The 24354-nt window shown below is 41.2% G+C and overlaps 1 protein-coding gene across 5 annotated transcripts in view; it reads left to right on the top strand.

The window, feature by feature from the left end:
- RNF13 (ring finger protein 13) overlaps positions 1–24354 on the top strand; it is a 163403-nt gene that overhangs the window by 113916 nt on the left and 25133 nt on the right. For all 5 annotated transcript variants that reach the window (XM_081087434.1, XM_081087437.1, XM_081087436.1 and 2 more), the window contains one exon: positions 15612–15705. In XM_081087434.1, coding sequence (XP_080943560.1) covers positions 15612–15705 — 94 coding nt within the window. The remainder of the gene's footprint in view (positions 1–15611; positions 15706–24354) is intronic.

Below are 24354 nucleotides of genomic sequence, written 5' to 3'. Positions count from 1 at the left end.
TTTTGGGATAAACTATTTGATCATGATGTGTAAATTTTGTCTTTGCATTTAGATTATTCAGATTTCTAATATGGGCTAGTCAGTTTTACATTTGTACATAATACTAAATAAAACATTAGCCATCTGAATATCTTGGTAAGAGAAAGTTTTAGTTTTATCAAGCTATAAGAATCTTGGCATCAGAAGTAGACAATGAGTCTACTCTTGAGTACTGTTGATAGGAATGTTAAATGGAACAGCCACTACAGCAATTCTTCAAAAATTTAAACATAAATTACGGTATGATCCAGCAATTCCACTTTTGGAAATATACCCAAAAGAATTCAAAGTAGGGAGTTGAAACTATGTTCATAGTAGCACTATTTGCAATAGATAATCCAATTGTTCACAAAATGTGATATGTATATACAGTGGAATATTATTCAACCTTAAGGAAGGAAGTTCTGACACATGCTACAACATGGATGAACTTAGAGGGCATTATGCCAAGTGAATAAGCCAGTAACAAGGGGACAAATATTGTATGATTCTATATGTGGTACCTAGGGTAGTCAGATTCACAGACTAAACGTAGAATGGTAGCTCCTGGGAGCTATAGGAAAGGGAGAATGGGGAATTATTGTTTAATGGGTACAGAGTTTTAATTTTGCAAGATGAAAAATAGTTTTATGGATGGATAGTGGTGATTGTAGCACAGTTTGAGTATACTTACTGCCATAGAACTGTACACTTAAAAATGGATAGAACAGTAAATTTTATGTATATTTTACTATGTTTTAAATAATATAAAAATAACTGGACACAAAGTTAGCCCTATAAAATTGAAGCCTTCTCTTATTTTCCATTTTCTAAAGTATATTTTTCTGAAATTGGAATGATCTGTTACTTGATTTTTTGGTGAAGGTTCCCAATAAAATTATCTAGAATCTGCTGACCTTTATCATAGTTACCTGGACATTTACTGGTAGATGGTTGTTTACTTCTTCATACTAAATTATATTTCTAAGAAATTATATGTTTTGTCTGCTATAAAATATAGAGACAAAATTGATTTATAATATTAATATCCTATATAATCTATAATAATAAAAGCATAATATGCTAATTAGACCGGACAGCCGAACGACCTTCCAGACGTCCTTCCGGACGAAGCCGCCATGGCGGGGGCCGAGGCAGAGGCAATTAGGGACGATTAGGCAGGCAGGCGAGCAGTTAGAGGCAGTCAGGCAGGCAGGCGAGCAATTAGGGGCGATCAGGCAGGCAGGCTCGATTTCCCCTGAGGGATCCTGGATTGCAAGAGGCCCAGCTGAGGGACACCCCCACCCCCCGTGTGCACCAGGCCGCTAGTAAAAGCATAATCAACCTAATGGCGGAAAGACCAGTTGCTATGACACACACTGACCACCAGGAGCCAGATGCTCAATGCAGAAGCTGCCCCCTGGTGGTCAGTGTGCTCCCACAGGGGGAGCGCTGCTCAGCCACAAGCCAGGCTCACGGCTGCTGAGTGCATTGGCGGTGGTGGGAGCCTTTCCTGCCTCTGCTGCAGGCGGGCGGTAAGGAGTGAGGGGCCCTGGACTGCCCGAGGGGTCCTGGACTGCAAGAGGGCACAGGCCAGGCTGAGGGACCTGCCCCAGTGCACAAATCTCATGCACTGGGCCTCTAGTATTCATATAGCAATTTAAAGAGAATTTCTACTATATGTGGAATGAGTCCTCTTCATAGCCATCTGTCAATATTGTCAGTTTATCTGTTTTGCCTTTCAAAGAAGTAGACTTTGAGGTTGTTGTTTTTTTCCCTTTCATTCAACCAATATTTATTTTGCACCTTGGATGAACTAGGCACTTAGGGTTTGAGGATTCATCATTGAACAAAATAGTTAAAAATCCCTGATGTCAAGCAGCTTACATTTCAGTTTTTATTTATTTCTTGAATTTCTTATTTCTGCTCTTAGCATCATTATTTGTTTTCTTGTATTCTGTTTGGGTAACGATTACTTTAGCAATAACAAATAATAATAATTAATAAATAATAATACAAGAATAAACTCACAACTGTACATCTACTTTTTCCCCACCCTGTATAATTCATCCTATATAATAAAAGAGGAACATGTAAATTGACTGTCCCTCTGCTACACTCACCAGCCAATCAGGAGAGTATGCAAATTAACCCAACAAAGATGGTGGGTTAATTTGCATATGCAGGCGCCAAGAGGCCTGGGTCCTGGGAACATCCTCCGGACCCAGGCTGCTCCTAGCCTGTAGGCCTATGCATAGGCCCTGAGCAGCCAGGGTCCCAGGATGCCCCTGGCCACTCCAGGCCTGTGGGCGCAGGTGCCAAGCGGATGTTCCTGCCCCGTGGCCGCTTGCGCATGTGCAGGTGCCAAGCGACAGCCTGGGTCCACGCCCCCCAGCCCAGCGCCCATCACGGGGCAAACAGAACAGGCCTTCCTGCGATCACTCGCAGGGCGAACAGAACAGGCCTCCCTGCCATCGCTGGCAAGGTGAACAGGCCAGGCCTCCCCCGATTGCTCACAGGGTGATCGTAACAGACCAGGCCTTCCCCGATCGCTCACAGGGCGAACAGAACAGGCCTCCCTGCGAACGATCGTGGGGTGAACAGAACAGGCCACGCCTCCCCGCGATCCCAGGTGAAGAAGCCGCTCTGCTGACCAGCCTGCACTATGGACCTGTTCGGGTACATGGCGCATAGCCCAGGGCCTCTAGCCAGTAGCCACGGGAAGTCTCCCTTTCCCCAGAGTTAAGAGCACTAGCCCAGGTCCACCCAGCACCCCGTCCTGACTGCCAGGGTGAGTTCCTGCAGGCTGTGGTTTGATCCCTAGGCATTAGCAGGAGACTAGTGCCTTTGTTATTGCTGTGTGTCCAGGTTTTAATTGAACAAATTCCCGGTGGTCCCGGGCGCCAGCTTAGCAAAATCTTTTAGGAGAATTCTGTCTGGGTTTCCTCAAATTCCCTCAGCCACTAGTCACCCCTCTGTAAAGGCGCAGAACAAGTGAGGCCCTTAAATAAAAATCAGAGGTCTCCAGCAACGGTGGGCCTCTCTCATCACAGTCATTTGGACTGGATGGCATTTGAGTATTGATCTAGGCACCGTGACAGGGAACACACAAGCTCAAGTCATGATCTCTGCCCTTAAATAATTCACAATCTTAGAGCGAGTGGATGATAAAAGTGCAGTAATGACATCAGAATGTAAGGCAACAATACAGAGAGGAACAGAGGCAATTGCTAGGATGATTTTCCAACAAATAGTACAAAGAGTATGTGCTGTGAATTAAGGAAAAAAATATGTGTGGAAGTAGCTGCTTCATGAGTATGGGATCCCTGCCTATTTTAAAGGAAACTGAGTTCCATGTGAACTGTGTAATATGCTATGATATCTGAGGCACAGGACAAGGGAGACCCTAAGTGTACTATGCTTTGATATTTGAGTCATTATTGTTCAATGTGATTTATTTCTGCACACCTCAGTTTTGTAATAGTTAAATTACTAGAATAATCCATCTTGCTATAAAATATTACTAGAAGAGCAAATGATCAGGTGACATTTATTGTTATTTTCTATAAATGAACACAATCTCTGGTATGCTAAAGCGATAGGTATTATAGCAATATTCAGATAGGGAGACCTACAGGCTTGATTACAAGTGAGGCTTACTATCACAATCCAAATTTATTGCTTAAAAAAAAAAAAAAAAGCAGGGAGCCAACTAGAAAGTGAACCAAATGTAAGCCCTTGAAAGGCAAATGTAAATTGGATAAGCTTTGCTATTACAAGAGCAGGAAGAAAAAATTCAGATGAAAGAATGAGAAACACATTGCATCCACTCTAAGTTGCTGTTAAAGAAAAGGAATGATATACTATGAAAATACTTAATACAGATTGTAAAGAGATTTGTTCAAAGAGGATTTCCTAGAGTAGGTGGTATTTCAGTTAATTTTTTTAAATGTGAGGAGGTTAGCTAGATAAGAAAAAGGTGTAGGGATCCCAAATTGCAGAGGGTGCAGGCAGGGTTGAGGGATCCCCCCCCCCCCCGCACAAATTTCGTGCACTGGGCCTCTAGTATAACATAAAATGGACCCACTTAACGTGCACAGTTCAATGGTTTTTGGTATACTCACAGAATCATATAGTCATCACAATTGTCTATAGTTTTTTGCACTCTTCTATTTTCTAAAGCAGTGGTAGGCAATAGAACAATGTTGTGAGACACATTTGTTATAATTTTATTTATTTATATATTTGGCAGAAAACTAACACTTATTGTACATTTTATATACCAATAACATTCATATGTTATCTCATTATTTTATTTTTTGATCCTCACCCGGGGATATGCTTTTATCAATTTGAGAGAGAGAGAGAGAAAGAGAGAGAGAGAGAGAGAGAGAGAGAGAGAGAGAGAGAGAGAGAGAGAAAGAAAGAGAAAGGGAGAGAAACATTGATTAGTTCCTCCCGTACTCGCCCCTACCGGGATGGAACTTGCAACCTAGATATATGCCCTGACCCAGAATCAAACCTGCAACCTTTTGGTGTATGGGGTGACACTCCATCCCACTGACCCACCCAGTCAGGGCCATATGCTATCTCATTTTGTTTTTATTATGACCCTAATAAGTATGAATTATTATCCTCAATTTACAGGTGAGGAACTGAGCTACAAAGGGATTAAGTACCTTACCTGTGGTTACACAGTGATGGAGCTGAAACTTATTATTTATTTATTTAGCTTTACTTTTTTATTGAATTTATTGGGGTGACATTGGTTAAAATAATTATTGGTTTCAGGTGTACAATTCTGTAATATATTATCTGTGTATTGTATTGTGTGTTCACCACCCCAAGTCATTAATATAATTTAAATGCCAAATTAAAAATGATTGAAAGAAACAGGTGAGATTAATTTAAATTATATATTTAATCTAATAAAGCTAAAATGTATTCCACGAGTCAATTAATAGAAATAATTATAAAATCTATTTTACATTTTTTATTAATACAGTCTTTGCCATCTGGTGTGTATTTTATACTTTTATAGCAAATCTCAATTGAGACTAGTTACATTTCAAATGCTCAGAACCATATATGCCATTGGCTACCATATTGGGCAGCATAGGACTGTAGTCTAAATTTTTTGTCTGCTTAAGCTATAAATTACTGAGCTTGTGAATTTGTGTGTATCTCTTGTAATTTTGTCATTTTCAAGATGGAATGTCCTTTTTATCATATTCAGGATTGTTTCCTAAGGATTTTTGTCTTAAATTATATATACCATCTTTTCCTTTGCTTAGTATTATCATGGTCTATTTCTTTGTGTCTTTTTTTACCATTATTTTTATTTATTTGGGTCCTATCTCTTTGTTTCTTGATGAGTCTGGCTAATGGTTTATCAGTTTTGTTTATCTGTTCAAAGAACCAGCTCTTGGTTTCATTGATTTTTTAGTCTCTATGTTATTTATTTCTGCTCTAATCTTTATTATTTCTTTCCTTCTACATACTTTGGTTTTTTGTTGTTGTTCTCTTTCTAGTCATTTAAGTTGTAAGGTTAAATAATTTATTGCTGATTTTTCTTTTTTTCTCTTTCCTTTTTCCTTTCCCTCCCTCTCCCTCTCCCTCTCCCTCTCCCTCTCCCTCTCCCTCTCCCTCTCCCTCTCCCTCTCCCTCTCCCTCTCCCTCTCCCTCTCCCTCTCCCTCTCCCTCTCCCTCTCCCTCTCCCTCTCCCTCTCCATTTCCCTCTCCCTCTCCCTCTCCCTCTCCCTCTCCCTCTCCCTCTCCCTCTCCCTCTCCCTCTCCCTCTCCCTCTCCATTTCCCTCTCCCTCTCCCTCTCCCTCTCCCTCTCCCTCTCCCTCTCCCTCTCCCTCTCCCTCTCCCTCTCCCTCTTTCTTTCTTTTTCTTTACTTTTTTTAAAAAATAGGCCTATAGTGCTATGAACTTCCTTCTCAGGACAAGTTTTGCTGTGTCCCAGAGATTTTGGGTTGTTGTGTGTTCATTTTCATTCGTTTCCAGGAAGTTTTTTATTTCTTTTTTGATCTTGTTGGTAGCCCATTGATTGTTTAATAACATGCTACTTAGCCTCCGTGTGTTTGAATGTTTTGGGGTGTTTTTGTTTTTTAATATTTTTTTCCTTTATTGATTAAGGCATTACAAATGTGTCCTTATCCCCCCATTATCCTCCTATCCCCCAATCATGCCCTCACCCTCCGGTGTCTGTATCCATTGGTTATGCTTATATGCATGCATACAAGTCCTTTGGTTGATCTCTCCCCCTTAGCCCCACACTCCCCTGCCTTCCCTTTGAGGAGGTTTGAGCATCTGATCAATGCTTCTCTGTCTCTGGATCTATTTTTGTTCATCGGTTTATATTGTTCATTACAATCCAGAAATGCATGAGATCATGTGATATTTATCTTTCTCTGACTAACTTATTTCACTTAGCATAATGCTTTCCAGCTCCATCCATGCTGTTGCAAATAGTAGGAGTGTCTTCCTTTTTACAGCAGCATAGAATTCCATTGTATAGATGTGCTAAAGATTTTTAATCCACTCATCTGCTGATGGGCACTTAGGCTGGTTCCAGATCTTAGCTATTGTAAATTGTGCTGCTATGAACATAGGGGTGCATATATCATTTCTGATTGGTGTTTCTGGTTTCTTGGGATATATTCCTAGGAGTGGGATCACTGGGTCAAATGGAAGTTCTGTTGTTAGTTTTTTGAGGAAACTGCATACTGTTCTCCACAGTGGCTGCACCAGTCTGCAGTCCCACCAGCAGTGCATGAGGGTTCCTTTTTCTCCGCATTCTCTCCAGCATTTCTCAATTGTTGATTTGTTGATGATCGCCATTCTGACAGGAGTGAGATGGTACCTCATTGTCGTTTTGATTTGCATCTCTCGGATGATTAGTGACTTTGAGCATATTTTCATATGTCTCTTGGCCTTCCTTATGTCTTCTTTCAAAAGTATCTATTGAGGTCCTTTGCCCATTTTTTTATTGGGTTGTTTGTCTTCCTTCAGTTAAGTTGTATTAGTTTCCTGTAAATGTTGGAGATTAAACCCTTATTAGTGATAACATTTGCAAATATGTTCTCCCATGCAGTGGATTTTCTTGTTGTTTTGTTGATGGTTTCTTTTGCTGTCCAGACGCTTTTTATTTTGATGTAGTCCCATTTGTTTATTTTCTCTTTAGGTTCCGTTGCTCTAGGAGTGGTATTGGTGAAGACATTGCTTCGGCATATGTCTGAGATTTTTCTGCCTTTGGATTCCTCTAATATTTTTATGGTTCCCTGTCTTACATTTAAGTCCTTTATCCATGTTGAGTATATTTTTGTGTATGGTGTAAGTTGGTGGTCTTGTTTCATTTTTTTGCATGTGTTTGACCAAATTTCCCAGCACCATTTATTGAAGAGACTGTCTTGACTCCATTGTATGTTCTTTCCTCCTTTGTCAAATATTAATTGAGCATAGTGGTTTGGGTCTATTTCTGGGTTCTCTATTCCATTCCATTGATCTGTATGTCTGTTCTTGTGCCAGTACCAGACAGTTTTGAGAACAGTGGCTTTTTAATACAGCTTGATATATGGTATTGAGATCCCACCTACTTTCTTCTTCTTTCTCAGGATCGCTGCAGCTATTCGTGGTTGTTGTTGTTTTTTTTTTTATTCCAGATGAATTTTTGGAGAGTTCTTTTTAGATCTGTGAAATATGCTCTTGGTATTTTAATGGGAAGAGCATTGAATCTATAGATTGCTTTGGGTAGTATGGACATTTTAATGAGTTGATTCTAACAATACATGTACACAGTATGTTCTTCCATCTCTTTATGTCTTCCTCTATCTCTTTTTTCAACATCCTGTAGTTTTCTGAGTAGAGGTTTTTTACCTCCTTAGTTCAGTTTATTCCTAGGTATCTTAATTTTTTTGGTGCAATGGTAAATGGGATTGCTTTTTTAGCCTCTCTTTCTGTAAGTTCACTATTAGTGTATAGAAATGCCATAGATTTCTTGGCGTTAATTTTGTATCCTGCTACATTGCCGAATTCATTTATTAAGTCTAATAATTTTTTGATGGAGTCTTTAGGGTTTTCTATGTACAGTATCATGTCATCTGCAAATAAGGATAGTTTTACTTCTTCTTTTCCAATTTAGATGCCTTTTATTTCTTCTTCTTGTCTGATCGCAATGGCTAGTACCTCCAGTACTATATCAAACAGGAGTGGTGAGACTGGGCATCCCTGTCTTGTTCCTGATCTTAGGGGAAATGGTTTTAGTTTTTGCCCATTGAGTACAGTGTTGGCTGTGGGTTTGTCATATATGGCTTTTATTATGTTGAGGTATGATCCTTCTATTCCCACTTTGCTGAAAGCTTTTATCAGGAAAGGGTGCTGGATTTTGTCAAATGCTTTTTCTCCGTCAATCAATATGACTGTGATTTTTCTCTCTCAGTTTGTTTATGTGATGTACCACGTTTATTGATTTGCAGATATTGTACCATCCTTGCATCCCCAGGATAAAACCTACTTGGTCATGGTGTATAATCTTTCTGATGTACTGCTGGTTCCGATTTTCTAGAATTTTGTTGAAGATTTTGGCATCTATGTTCATGAGGGATATTGGTAATTTTCTTTCATTGTGTTGTCTTTGTCTGGTTTTGGTATTAGGGTGATGCTGGCTTCATAGGATGAGCTTGGAAGTACTCCTTCCTCTTGAATTTTTTAGAATAGTCTGAGGAGGATAGGTTTTAGTTCTTCCTTGAATGTTTGGTAAAACTCTTGGGGTGTTTTTACTATAGTTGATTTTTAAATTCACTCCACTGTGATTTAAGAAGATGCTTGATATGATTTTAATCATCTTGAACTTGCAGAGACTTGTTTTGTGTCCTAACATGTGGTCTATCTTTGTGAATGATCCATGTGCACTTGAGAAGAATGTATATTCTGTTGCTTTGGGTTAAAATGTTCTATAAATGTCAATTAAATCATCTGATCTAGTGTAGCCTTTAGAGTCACTGTTTCCTTGTTAAGTTTTTGTCTGGAAGATCTGTCCAGTGAAGTCAGCAGAATGTTAAAGTCCCCTACTATGACTGTATTGTTGTTGACCTCTCCCTTAAAGTCCTCTAAAAGTTTATTTATTTAGGTGCTCCTATATTCGGTGCATATATGTTTACCACAGTTATATCCTCTTTTTTGGATCAATTCCTTTAGTATTACGTAGTGACCTTTGTTGTCTCTTGTGATGGCCTTCATTTTGAAGTCTCTTTTGTCAGATATGAGTATTGCTACTCCAGCTTTTTTTTTTTTTTCTGTTTCATTTGCATGGAAAAATTTTTCCCATTCCTTCACTCTGATCCTGTGAGTCTTTAGTTGTGAGGTGGGTCTCTTTTAGACAACATATAGTTGGGTCATGTTTTTGTATTCATTCACTACTCTATGCCTTTTGATTGGAGCATTTAATCCATTTACATTTAGGGTTATTATTGACAGGTACTTATATATTATTGACATTTTTTTTCTGTATGCCTAGGTTTCTCTCTTTTTTTCTTCTCATTACAGTTGTCCCTTTAGCATTTCTTGTAATGCTGGCTTACTGGTGATGTACTCCTTTAGCCTCTTTTTGTCTGGAAAGCTCTTTATTTGACCGTCTATTTTGAATGATAGCCTTGCTGGATATAGTAATCTTGATCTCAGATCCTTGTTTCCCATTACCTTGAGGATTTCATGCCATTCCCTTCTGGCCTATAGAGTTTCTGATGAGAAACCCGGTGTCAGCCTTATGGGAGCTCCTTTGTAGGTAACAGTTTGCTTTTCTCTTGCTGCCTTTAAGATTATCTCTTTGTCTTTAACTTTTGGCATTTTAATTATGATTTGTCTGGGCGTGGGTCTGCTTGAGTTCTTCTTGCTTGGAGTTCTCTGTGCCTCCTGAACTGTGTGACTTTTTTCTTCTCTGGGTAGAGAAGTTTTCTACCATTATTTCTTCAAACACGTTCTCTATCCTTTTCTCCCTTTCTGCCTCTTCTGGCACACCTACTATTCTAATATTGTTACCTTTAACATTGTCCCACAGGTCCTTTAAGCTGTCTTTCCATTTTTTTAATTGCTTTTTTCTTTTTGGTTCTCTGGTTGATTTTTTTCAACCTTATCTTCCAATTCACTGATTCGATCCTCAGCTTTCCCTAATCTCTTGTGTATTACTTCCATTGTGTTCTTTATTTGTGTTATGTCTTTATTTCTGACTGTTCTTTTTTCATAGTTACTATATCTTTTTTTATGCTTTTGAACATCTTTACCATCTTTACTCTGAACTATGTTTCAGATAAATTTCTTTGTTTCATTTATCTCTTCTTCTAGGGAATTCTCTTGTTCTTTCATTTGGGGGTTTTCTTTTTCTTTTTTTTGGAAAACTGTATGGCAATTTTTATTTTTATTTTTATTTTTTTTAATTAAATCTTTATTGTTCAGATTATTACATTTGTTCCACTTTTTTCCCCCCCATAACTCCCCTCCTCCCAGTTCCTGCCCCACCCTCCGCCCTCACTCCCCACCCACTTTCCTCATCCATAGGTGCACAATTTTTGTCCAGTCTCTTCCCGCATCTCCCACACCCCTTTCCCCCCCAAGAATAGTCAGTCCATTCCCTTTCTATGTCCCTGATTCTATTATAATCACCAGTTCATTCTGTTCACCTGCTTCTTAGATTCACTTGTTGATAGATGCATATTTGTTGTTCATAATTTGTATCTTTACCTTTTTCTTCCTCTTCCTCTTCTTAAAGGATACCTTTCAGCATTTCATATAATCCTGGTTTGGTGGTGATGAACTCCTTTAGCTTTTCCTTATCTGTGAAGCTCTTTATCTGACCTTCAGTTCTGAATGATAGCTTTGCTGGATAAAGTAATCTTGGTTGTAGGTTCTTGGTATTCATCACTTTGAATATTTCTTGCCACTCCCTTCTTGCCTGCAAAGTTTCTGTTGAGAAATCAGCTGACAGTCGTATGGGTATTCCCTTGTAGGTAACTGAGTTTCTTTCTCTTGCTGTTTTTAAGATTCTCTCTTTATCTTTTGCTCTTGGCATTTTAATTATGATGTGTCTTGGTGTGGTCCTCTTTGGATTCCTTTTGTTTGGGGTTCTCCGCGCTTCTTGGACCTGTAAGTCTAAGTCCATTTCTTTCACCAGGTGGGGGAAGTTTTCTGTCATTATTTCTTCAAAGAGGTTTTCAATATCTTGCTCTCTCTCATCTTCTGGCACCCCTATAATTCTGATGTTGGTACGCTTGAAGCTGTCCCAGAGGCTCCTTACACTATCCTCGCATTTTTGGATTCTTTTTTCATTTTGCTTTTCCGGTTGGGTGTTTTTTGCTTCCTCGCATTTCAAATCATTGACTTGATTCTTGCGCTCCTCTGGTCTGCTGTCGGGAGTCTGTATAATATTTGTTATTTCAGTCTGTGTATGCTTAATTTCTAGTTGGTTCCCCAATATAACATCGAGGGTCTCATTAGTTTTCTTGTAGATCTCATTAAGTTTATCGGCGGCTTCTAAACAGTTCTTGAGAGACCTTAAAAGTGTGGTTCTGAACTCTATATCTTCCATTGACAATTTTGTCCTGTTTCTTTGTCTCCGCATTTTGTTATGCTTCCTTAGTGCACCCCCTAGTGGTCTTTGTGCGCAGTCTTATAGTTAAACCTTGATTGTTGTAGCTAATACCAGGGAGGGTTTGACCTCCAGGCCAAGTGGCTGTGAGAATCAGCTGTGTCTGCAGTGAGAGAACTTCTGTCCTCTAGGGAGGTGCTAATCTAGCCTTTGCCTGAGGCTATCTGGCAAATGCCTCTGTGCAGGGCTTGGGCGGGGCGGGTCGCACAGGATCAACAGGGTGGGCTGGAGAGAGCAGTTATGGCGGCTCTCAGTCCTGTCCCCAGGGGCTCTGCCTCTCTGAGTCCCAGCACCCGCTGCAAACCTCGGAGAGAAAGCTGCACCCGCTCTGACCGAAGCCAGACAGTCCCGCTTCTCCCGTTTGAGTCTGGGTCCCTAAAGACTCGCCCGGATCTGGAGCTCAGAGTCTGCGACTCCCTCCCGATTGAAAACGCCAACAGCGCCCTCCGCCGCCAGCCCGCTCTGCACACTCCGCACCTCAGAACTTGACTTCAGCACTGCACCTCCTCTGAGTGTCCGTATGCGTTTCTCTTTCCTCCTAGTTGTAGGACTTCCACTCAGCCAGCGTTCCTGTGGTTCTGGGTGATGTCCGTTCCGTTTTTTAGTTTCACTTTTGAAGTAGTTGTTCAAGGCAGCAAACTCCTGCGTTAACCTATGCCGCCATCTTGGTTCTCTCGGGGGTTTTCTTTGTCTCCTCATTTTGGCTGCCTGTTTGTGTTTCTGACTATGTATTAGGTAGATCCTCTATGCCAGTGGTTGGCAAACTGCGGCTCAAGAGCCACATGCGGCTCTTTGGCCCTTTGAGTGTGGCTCTTCCACAAAATACCACATGCAGGCGCACATGTACAGTGTGATTGAAACTTCGTGGTCCATGCGCAGAAGTTGGTATTTTGTGGAAGAGCCACACTCAAGGAGCCAAAGAGCTGCATGTGTCTTGCAAGCCACAGTTTGCTGACCACTACTCTATGCCTTTCAATCTCTAGTGCAAGACATTGTCAAATGCTGTCTCTGACTAATTAGATCAGTCAAGGAATAAAATTCTCCAGAGACTCACTCTGCCTACAAACTGATAGGATTCCATCTTGAATTGCCCCCAGGCAATCATCCTCAGCTGTGGTGGGAGTTTTTTTCAACAGAGTGGGGCAGTTGCTTCTGCCTGGAGGCTAATTGTTAGTTTTAGTCTCTTAACACATTGTATGCAGGAAACGTATTTATACGTTTTACTTGTTTTACTTATACGTTTTACGTTGACTGGTAGTAGAGCGCAGGACACATATTAATACGTTTTTTATAGACTAGTGGTAGAATGCGGGTAACGTATAAATACATAAACTAAAGTTATCGTAATTTTACTGAACGTTGCCATTTGCGCAAAAAATTAGCAAAAATGGCCCGCGCCACCTGTTAGCACGCGATAAAAACTACCCGCAAACAATGTGTTAAGTGGCCTCAGGGCAAGGTGTTTTCCAATAGGGTGGGTCAACTGTCTTCCCCTCAGGGAAGGCAAATGTCTTTATGGGAAAGATGCTCTCTGCAGCATGAGGGAATGACTCAGCACAGGAAACTGGGGTGTCTGGCTTCTGCTCACATAGCTCCCCCCCACTCTGTCCTCCCTCTGCCAGAGCACAAGGTAGGTGGCTCCACAGGGAACCTTGTGTGTTGGTCCTTTAAGAGGGTGTCTGAATTTTCAGCTGTTACTCCTTGGTAAACAGCGACCACTGCTTTTCATAGCCAGATGTTATGTGCGTACCCTTCTCAGTTGTGGTACTCTCTGCTGGGAGTCCAGCTTGTGGATTAGATCCCAGAGTTCTCAGTGGCAACAGCTGAGATCTCTCTCTGGGACTTTAGTTGCTGTCTGTACGTGCCTGGCCAGACTTTTCACCCCTCCTCCCCTCCTACCAGAGTCTATGTGGTCTCCACTTTCGGTCCTCAGGTATCATTTTTTTCTCCTGTGAGTCTTCCATTCATTATTCAGGAAGTTTTTCTATATTTTAGTTGTAATTCCAGTTTGTTCTGGGGAGCATGTCTGTGCTGTACCCACTTACTCTGCCACCATCTTTAATCTCTACCTTTATTTTTGTCTTAATGAGTTAATAGCATATGGTGTCACTTTTTCTTTACATACTATGATGCACTCTTTTAAAACACTGGTGGGTTTAATCTATTTACATTTTTATGAATAATATATAATCATGTATTATATATTATTGGACTAATTTCTATTGTTTAATTTTTATTGTTTTTTTTTCTTCTCTGTAAATTTGGGTTACCCAGTTTTTATTTATTCTCATTCTCTCTGTCTCTGTCTCTCTCTCTCATCTCTCTGTTTCTGCTACTGGTTGAAAGCTTACATTATAGTCTTTGTGGTCACTGTTAATTTTTTTTAAGCATTTACTGATGTATGATTGACATATAATAAACCTCACACATTTAAATTTATAATTTGGCAAGTTTTGACATATGTATATCTGTGAAGCCACCACCACAAGCAAGATTTATTGATCAGTTCAAAAAGTTTTCTCATGCTCCTTGGTAATCCTCCCTCTAACCTCTTCCAATTTCATGTCCTACTCACCTCCAACCTTAGTCAACCACAGATCTGCTTTTAGATTTTCTACAATTTTATATACATGGAATAATAAATTATGTAATCTTTTGTGTCTGCCTTCTTTCTTTCAGAATTCTTGTGATATTCATATATGTTATTGAGTACATTAATTATTTCTTTTTATAGCCGGGTTATCTTCCATTGTATGTATATACTACAATTTTGTTTATCTATTTACCTATTGATGGATATTTGGGTTCATAATTTTTGGCTCTTACAAATAAAGCTGACATGAACATTTGGACATGGACTTTTGTATTCAAATTGCCATGTGGCTATATGCTATTTGGGTGAATGTAAATAGGAGTGGGATGATTGGGTCAAATGGTAAATGTGTATTTAAATTTATGAAAAATCACCAAACTATTTTTCAACATGGTGGTGCCATTTTACAGTCTACCATTAGTGTACCAGAGTGCGAGTATCTCTGCTTCCTTGCCAATACTTGGTATAGTCAGTCTTCCTAATTTTAGTCATTCTAATAGGTGTATAGTGGTATTTGTGATTTGAATTTTAGTTTCCTATTGAGTAATTTGTTGAGCATTTCTTCAAGTGATTATATGCCATCTTTAGATCTTCTGTGGTGAAGTGTTTATTCAAATATTGTGCTCATTTTTTTTCTATTGGGTTGCTTGTTTTCTTATTGAGTTTTGAGTTCTTTTTATATTCTGGATACAAATCCTTATCAGATATACAGTTTGCAAATATTCTCCCCCAGTCTGTGTCTTGTCTTTATCTTTTAACACTGTTGAGGACAGAAGTCCTTCACATTGATGTAGTTAAATTTGTCAAAATTTTCTTTTATGGATGTTGCTTTTGGCATTTGGCTCAAGCCCTGTGAACTTCCTTTTTATTCTTGCAAGCATATTAATTTATAGTTAAAAATCTTTGCATGTTATCTAGCATTTCTGAATATTTGTATTAGGGGTGTTCTGTATTTTTCTTCTAGGACTGAAAGTGTAGTGACTAACAAGTGTATTTTTGAAAAATTTTTTAGTTTATAATTATAGGAATTCCAGCCCTCCCATTCTTTTGATCTTCTCTGTAACATGTAGTTTACAGTTTGTATTTTTTCAAACAAACATGTGTTATTTACAATGTTTTCGTCAGAGTAAATTAAAGATAATTTAGGTCAGTGAATAAAAATTCAAAAGAAATTTAATGGAATAATTAATTACTAATATAGTTTAATGCTTTAATTAATTCTGCCATTAGGATTTAAGTAAATTGAATTTATTTCCAGCAGATATCCAGAAATTTAAAAGATATTTGTTATTTTAATGGCCATTTTCTATTTGCATGTTTAATATCTGATGCCTTGTCTTCCCTTTTATTTTTAGATCACAAAATTTTTCCAGGATAGACATAGAGCTAGAAGAAACAGACTTCATAAAGATCAACTTAAGAAACTCCCTATACATAAATTCAAAAAAGGTGAATATTTTTATTTTCTAAATAATTACCCTGTTTATTTAATAGTACATGGTGACCATACTCTTAATACTACTTTTTGAGTCCTTGCCATACACTGTGCCTAACCCTCAATAATGAATGAGTGGATGTGGGAGATGTTCTTTTGCTGTGGTATATCCTCATGAAGGCAAATAGGGTACATTGTCTGCAGAGAACTTAAAAGCAGTAGTGAAACTTATCAAATGCTTTTTATTATCATCATGTACTAGTAGTTCTAAACATCAGTGGATAAAATCCTTCTCTGTGCTAGGGTGGCCTGCTCCCACTGACCTCCTTCCCACTCTCTCTCCCACCATACACCACTGGATTAACACTGCATTAACTAAACACATAGGTAGCTATTGGGTATCATTATGTTTTAAATGTATCATCTCATTCAATTTTCACATTTCTCTGAAATGGATACTATAATGGGTATTATAGATAAAGAACTAGAGCAGGGGTCCTCAAACTTTTTAAGCAGGGGGCCAGTTCACTGTCCCTCAGACCGTTGGAGGGCCGGACTATAGTTTTAAAAAAAAACTGTGAACAAATTCCTATGCACACTGCACATATCTTATTTTGAAGTAAAAAAACAAAACGGAACAAATACAATGTTTGTATTTGCATGTGGCCCGTGGGCCGTAGTTTGAGGACCCCTGAACTAGAGGGTCAGAGAGGCAAAAAACTAATGTCACACAGCTAGTACTGACAGAGCTGGAGAGGGGTGTGGGTCTAATACTCTAACCAATATAGCTTCTCCTACCTGTGCTTTAGTGGGCTTTCAGTGCAGGTATGTGCTTGTTAAATCCTTTTGGCTAGCAGTTCCCAGACTTTTCAATTTCATATACCAGTACAAATGTTCTGTTTTTTAATTCAGCGAAGAAAATGTATAGAGAGTAGAAAGGAGAAATAGAAAAAAAGTCATTAAAACTTAGTTCTGCCAGATTTTTATTTTTTAAGTAATAAAATGTTTTAAAAACCTCCCATTTATAATAACTATTATTTTATGAAAAATATAAAATTGAACAACAAAACATATTAAAAAGCAAATGTTTAAAAAAAGAGACATTTATAAAAATGCACTGCACTGTTATCACACAGTGAAGATTAAATAAAAGCTGTTCATGGACCAGAAGTAGTTTGAGGACTGGCTTTAGGAATCACTTTTTAAGGCTCCATATTGTGTGTTTACTTTTGTGTTTTCTTACCTCAGAAAAAAAATGATGTTGATGTTGTCCTGGGCTAGGGCATGCATAGTAAGTAAGATGCTATGCTTTTCCTCTGAGTGAGATGAGTAACCACTGAAGAATTTGAAACAGGAAAGATGAGATCCAAATTAAACCTTAAAAGGATCTTTCCGCTGCTATGTTAATTATAGCATGTAGAGGGCTTAAGAGTATAAGCAGAGAGACCAGATAGGAGGCTCCTTTAGTAATCCAAGTGAGATATAATGTGGTTTGGACTATGGGGTAGCAGTTGAGGAGGTGAAAAAATCTTAAATTCTGGTTATATTTAGCAGATGGAATACATTGGATTTACTGATGTTGGGAGAGGAAACAAGGATGACTCCAGATTTTTTGGTCTCAGTAACAGGAAGGATGAGATTACCCTAAAGAGAAATAAAGGTGGTTAATAAATGGTAGAGCAGGTTTTGAGGGAAAAAGTACAAAATAGTTTTGGACATGGAATTTCAAATGTCTACTAGACATTATAAATGACTCTGGAGTTTAAGAGAGGTGTCTGAACTGAAAATATTGGTATAAAGATGTATTTAAATCATGAGAGTAGATGAGATTGCCAAGAGATTGAGTATAGATTGACAGAAGAATACCTAACATATATTGGGCTATCCCAACATTAATTAAAAAGCAAGATCAGGTGCTCGCTTGAGCAGCATATATACTAAAATTGGAATGACACAAAGAAGATTAGCATGGCCCCTGGACAAGGATGACATGCAAATTTATGAAGCGTTCTATATTAAAAAAAAAAAAAAATGAGATCAGCAGTGGAAACTGAAAAGGAGTGACCAGTTATACTAAGGAAAAAGCAGAAGAGAATGGTTTTACCAGAAACCAAGTGATGTAAATCTATTAAGGAGCAAGGAGTGGTAACCTGTGTCACATGTCAAATGCTCCTGACACATAAGGAACATGAGCATGACAATTGATCAGTAGAGGTTATGATTATCTTAAGTGAGCAGTTTTGACAGTGGTCAGGCCAAAACCTGATTTTGGTGGGTTTAAGAGGAAATGGGAGGAGAGGGATTGGAGACAGTAACTACAGATAGATAATTTTAAGAAAATTAACTACAAAGGGGACAAAGAAATGGGGCAGTAGCTGGTGGGAGAAGTTGGGTCAAGAAATAACAGCATGTTTGCTGAAATAAATTGATGATGTAGGTGACAGATGGGTGAGTGGCTATAATGTCTCTGAGAAAGGAAGAAAGGATAGGATCTGGTACACAAATACGCGGATTGGCCTTAGAGAACTGAGCTAAGGAAAGGCAAAATATGTGGGTACAAAATCCTGGTAGATGGGTATTTATGGTGGCGAGTGTGTAGAAGTGTTCTTTACTCCCATACTTTCCAGTGAGGTAGGAAACACAACCATAGACTGAAGGTGAGGATAGGACAGGAGATGTTGGAGGTTTAATAACAAAAAGGTATAATTTCTTCTAGGAGAGTAGGCAGGCAGATGGACTAGGGCAGTGGTTGGCAAACTCATTAGTCAACAGAGCCAAATATCAACAGTACGATTGAAATTTCTTTTGAGAGCCAAATTTTTTAAACTTAAACTATATAGGTAGGTACATTGTTATTAACCTAATTAGGGTACTCCTAAGGCTTAGGAAGAGCCACACTCAAGGGGCCAAAGAGCCGCAGTTTGCCGACCACAGGACTAGGGAAATAAAATATGGTTGCCTGGCAGCCTGAACCTTCTTTAAGGTTCTTGATTATGAACCAATCAGCATAACTGATTTTTCTCTAGCCATGTTTATCTGTATGGAGCAGTGTTTATTCTTACCATTCTTTTAAAAAACAATGTAAAGTATTACATATTCAGAAAAGTATATGACATATATTTCAGGAACCATCCAGTTCAAGAACTAGAATGGTACTAGCACCCCAGAAGTGACGCTGTCCCCTTCCAGATTGTTGTCCTTTTTTCAACATGTGGGAAGTAATTACTCTCCTGGCTTATGATAATCATTCATTACTTTTCTCTTAAGTTTTACTATCTATGCATGCATTCCAAAAACAATGTGCAATCAAAACAGTATGATTTACTCTTCCCTTTTTTTGAATTGCATTTGTTTTATCTCTTTTAGTAACAGATATTTTTGGTGAAATTAATCTACTTTATAGCATGTATTTGTACAGTTCACTTGCTTTCATTCCATTGTACAAATATATTAATTTATCCATTTTACTATTAACAGTTATTTTTTTGTTTTGTTTTGAGTTTAGGGCTATTACAGACCACACTTTTAAGAACATTTTTTACATTCTGGTTTATATGAGCATGAATTTCTTTAGGGTATATACCTAGAAGTAGATTAGCTGGATCATAGGATATACCTATCTTCAATTTTATTAGATAGTGCAAAATCATTTCCAAAGTAATGATGTTACCAATTTATACTTCCACCCACAGGGTATAGGAGTTCCTGTTGTATCACATACGTACTACTATTTTGTACTGATACATTCTTAAATTTTAGTAAAAGGCATCAGTTTATAAAGATATGTCATAGTTTTAATTTACATTTTTCTCCTTACCAATGAGGTTAAGTACCTGTTTTTTTAAAATTTTTTATTTACCAGTTAGATTTTCACTTTCATGAATTAACTTTCATGTCATTTTTCTGTAAGGTTATCCCCTCCCCCTCTTTCATATGTAGGGAGGGATTCTTTATATATTCCCACAACCCCCACCCCAGAGTTGTGGTATGTGGTAAATAAGTTCTTTACTAATTTTAACTGTCCTCTTGTTATGGCTTATTTTTTTCACAGGACTAAAGTTCTCATCTTTATGGTGGTATTTTTGCATGTTTTAAAAGAACTTCCTTCCTAGCCCAAGATCATAGAAATAGTATATTATCTTCTGAAAGCTTTATAGTTTTGCCTTTCATCTTTGGGTATTTAATCCACCTGAATTGATTCTGTAAGATGGGGTACAGTTAAGGTGTTTAAAGTTTATATTTTAGCCCTAGTCGGTTTGTCGCAGTGGATAGAGCGTCAGCCTGTGAACTGAAGGGTCCTGAAGGTTTGATTCCAGTCAAAGGCACGTACCTCTGTTGCAGGCTCCTCCCTGGCCCAAGCCCTGACGAGAAAGAGAGAGAGAGAGAGAGAGAAAGGGAGAGAGAAACAGAGAGAGAAACGCCCCACACTGGGAATCGAGCCCACAACCCAGGCATATGCCCTGACTGGGAATCAAATTGTGACCTCCTGGTTCATAGATTGATACTCAACCACTGTGCCACGCCAGCTAAGCTCCATTGATTTTTTTATTTTTTAGAGAGAGTATAAGGGAGGGAGAGAGACAGACAGAGAGATAGAAACATAGATGTGAGAACGGCTGGGATCAAGCCTGAAACTGAGGTACGTGCCCTTGACCGAAATTGAACCCGGAACCCTTTAGTCTTCAGGCTGATGCTCTATCCATTGAGCCAAACCAGCTAGGGCCTGAGTATCTTTTCATGTGCTTACTAGCCCTTTGTATATTTTCTTTGGAGAAATGTCTATTCAGGTTCTTTACCCAGTTTTTAATTGTTGAGTTGTAGAAATTCCATATATATATTTTGGGTATTAATTCCTTATTAGATTTGCAGTTATTTTCTTTCATTCATAGGTTGCCTTTTCATTCTAATTGTTTCCCTTGACATGCAGAAGTTTGAAGTTTGGTATAATTGTTAGGTTTTTACTTTGTCTACTCTTTATATAGCTGCCTATGCTTTTGGTGTCATACCCAAGGTATCACTGCCAATCCAGTGACCTGAAGCTGTTCCCCTACATTTTCTTCTAACAGTTTAATAGTTTTAGGAATTATGTTTAGATATTTAATCTATTTTGAGCTAATGTTTATATATAGGTCCAAATTCTTTCTTTTGATGTCAGGGTAATGCTGGCTTCATTGAATGAGTTTGGTAGTATTTCTTCCTATTTGATTCTTTTAGAAGAGTTTGAGACACAGTGGTATTGATTCTTCGTTGAGTATCTATCTACACTAATAAAAGACAAACATGCAAATTGACCATACCTTCGCTACACCTTAAGCCATGCCCACCAGCCAATCAGAGTGACTATATGGAAATTAACCCAACCAAGATGGCAGCCGGCAGCCACAGAGTTGGAGCAAGCAGGCTTGGTTGCTCCAGTGATGGAGGAAGCCAAGCTTCCCGCCTGCCGCGGCCAGCTCTGAGCTCCACTCAAGGCAACAAAGTTTCAATTATAGAAGATAAATAAACCCCAGATACCTGCTTTCAGCCGGCCGTGGCCATGGAGCTGGAGTGAGCAGGCGGCTTGGGTTGCCCCTGGCGATGGAGGAAGCCAGGCTTCCCACCCGCCCTAGCCAGCTCTGAGCTCCACTCAAGGATACAAAGTTTCAATTATAAAAGGTAAATAAATCCCAGAATAAAAAAAAAAAAAAAGAAAGGAGAGGCTGGGAGCTTCCGTCGCGGGGGGGGGGGGGGGGGGGGGGGGCTTGACCAGCCTGAAAATGGCCCTCAGCCCCTCACCCAGGCTGGCCAAACCTCCATGGGATGAGGCTCCCCACTGGGCGGGGGCTTGACCAGCCTGCAAACAGCCATCAGCCCCTCACCCAGGCTGGCCAGGCACCCCAGTGGGGACCCCCACCCTGAAGGGTGTGTGACCAGCTGCAAACAGCCCTCAGCCCCTCACCCAGGCTGGGTAGGCATCCCAGTGGGGACCCCCATCCTGATCCAGGACACCCTTCAGGGCAAACCATCCGGCCCCCACACGTGCACCAGGCCTCTATCCTATATAGTGAAAGGGTAATATGCCTCCCAGAACCGGGATCAGCGGAGCCACGAGGCCTCCCGGCACCGGGATCAGCATGACAGGGGGCAGCGCCCAAACCCCTTGATCGCCCTGCGGCTCTGTGTGTGACAGGGGGTGGGGCCACAACCTCCCTATCTGCCCTGCTCTGTTCGTGACAGGGGAAGGCGCCCCAACCTCCTGATCAGCCCTGCTCTGTGCCTGATACGGGGGAGCTTCCCAACCCCCTGATCACCTTGCGGATCTGTGTGTGACAGGGTGTGGCGCCCCAATTCCCCCCCACCCCTCCCCCCCCCCCACGGACCCTGCTCTGTGTGTGACGGGGTAGAGCCATTACCTCCCCATCGGCCCTGCCTTGAGTGTGACAGTGGCGGCGCCCCAACGCCCTGATGAGCCCTGCTCTGTGCGTGACAGGGGGGAGCTCCCCAACCCCCCGATGGGCCCTGCTCTGTGCGTGACAGGGGGCAGCGCCCCAACCACCTGATTGGCCCTGCTCTGTGCGTGACAGGGGGCAGCGCCCCAAACCCGATTGGCCCTGCTCTGTGCGTGACAGGGGGTGGCGCTGCAACCTCCCCATCAACCCTGCCTTGAGTGTGACAGGGGGTGGTGCCCCAATCCCCCAATTGACCCTGCTCTGTGCATGACAGGGGGCGGCGCCCCAACTCCCCAATCAGCCCTGCTCTGAGCCCGACCAGGGGCTGCACCTAGGGATTGGGCCTGCCCTCTGCCACCGGGAGCAGGCCTAAGCCAGCAGGTCCTTATCTCCCGAGGGGTCCCAGACTACGAGAGGGCACAGGCCGGGCTGAGGTGCCCCCCTTCCCCCACCGAGTGCACAATTTTTGTGCACCGGGCCTCTAGTATATATATAAAAAGCCAGCGACAAGAACACCGTAATGACCAGAATGACCAGTATCTATGACGCCCACTGCACCCAGCAAACCAGCCTAGTTCCCTCCCACTGGCTAGCCCTGCCCTCGATTGGCCTCTCCCACCCTGACCTAGGGTTTGGCAGCCAGCCAACCCCCTCACAGCCCTTCCCCCGCCAGCCCCGCTCCTGATCAGCCCATCCCACCCTGATTGGCCCACAGCCCCTCCCCCTGACTGGCCCCACCCATGTTTGGCCCCCCGACCCCATCAGCTTGTGGCCCCTCCCCCCGGCCAGCCCCTTCCTACAGCCAGCTCTGTCTCTGATCGGCCCCCCACTCCGATCAGAGGCAGGGCCAGCTGACCAATGACCCACAGCCCCTCCCCCTGGCTGGCCCCGCCCCCAATTGGCCCCCCCACACCAATTGGGAGTGGGGCCAGCCAGCCAACCACCCACGGTCCCTCCCGGCCACGGGCCTCCGATAGGCCCCCCACCCTGGATCAGCCCTCACCACCACAATCGGCCCTCAGCCCCTCTCTCCAGCCACCTCTGCCCCCGATCGACTCCACTCTGATCAGGGGCAAGACCGGTGGCTACCACCTGCAGCTCCTCCTCCCAGTTGTCCCCACCCCCAATCAGCTTTTTCACACCAATTGGGGGCAGAGCCAGCTGGCCAACCTCCCATGACCCCTCCTCCCCCAAGCCGCTGACCCCCGATTGGCCCCCCCACCCCATTCGGGATTGGAGCCAGCTGGCCTACTGCCCACAGCCCCTCCCCATGGCCGGTCCCACCTCCAATCGGCCCCTCCACTCCAATCGGGCGGGGCCTGCTGGTCAACCTCCCACCATCTCCTGCTCCTGATAGGCCTGGCCCCGATCTGCCCCAATCAGGGCTGGGCTGGCTGAACCCCACCCGTGCATGAATTTGTACACTGTGCCTCTAGTTCAGCTGTGGGCAAACTACGGCCCGTGGGCCGGAACCGGCCCGCTTGAAATGAATAAAACTAAAAAAAAAAAAAAAAGACGTACCCTTTAATGTAATGATGTTTACTTTGAATTTATATTAGTTCACACAAACACTCCATCCATGCTTTTGTTCTGGCCCTCCGGTCCAGTTTAAGAACCCATTGTGGCCCTCGAGTCAAAAAGTTTGCCCACCCCTGCTCTAGTTTGATATAATTTACCAGTTAAGCCATTTGGTTCTGGATTTTTCTTTGTTGGGAAGGTTTTGATTGCTACTTCAGTCTCTTCACAGGTTATAGGTTTGTTCAGTTTTTCTTAATAATTTAGTCTCGGTAGGTTTTATGATTCTAGGGATTTATCCATATTTTCTCAGTTATCTAATTGACTGGCATATAATTTTTTATAGAAGTCTCTTTTTTTTAAAGAAAAATTGATTTCAGAGAGGAAGAGAGGATAAATAGAGATATCAAGGATGAGAAAGAATCACTGATTGGCTGCTTTTTGCATGCCCTCTACTGAGGATCAAGCCCACAACCTGGGCACTTGCCCTGACCTAGAATTGACCAGTGACCTACTGGATCAAAGGCAATGCTCAACCACTGAGCCATGCAGGCTGGGCCATAGAAATCTCTTATAATCCTTATTTTTATGACATCCGTTGTGATGTCTCTTTCATTTATAATTTTAGCTATGAGTCTTTTTCTTAGTTATTCTACCTAATGGTTTGTCAATATTGCTGATCTTTTCAGTAAGTCAACTTTTAGTTTCATTGATTTTTTA

Source organism: Myotis nattereri (assembly GCF_964212035.1).
Source record: "Myotis nattereri genome assembly, chromosome: 3".
Classification (NCBI taxonomy): Eukaryota; Metazoa; Chordata; class Mammalia; order Chiroptera; family Vespertilionidae; genus Myotis; species Myotis nattereri.
The sequence above is the reverse complement of the archived record's forward strand: the minus strand, read 5'-3'. Positions and strand labels throughout refer to the sequence as shown.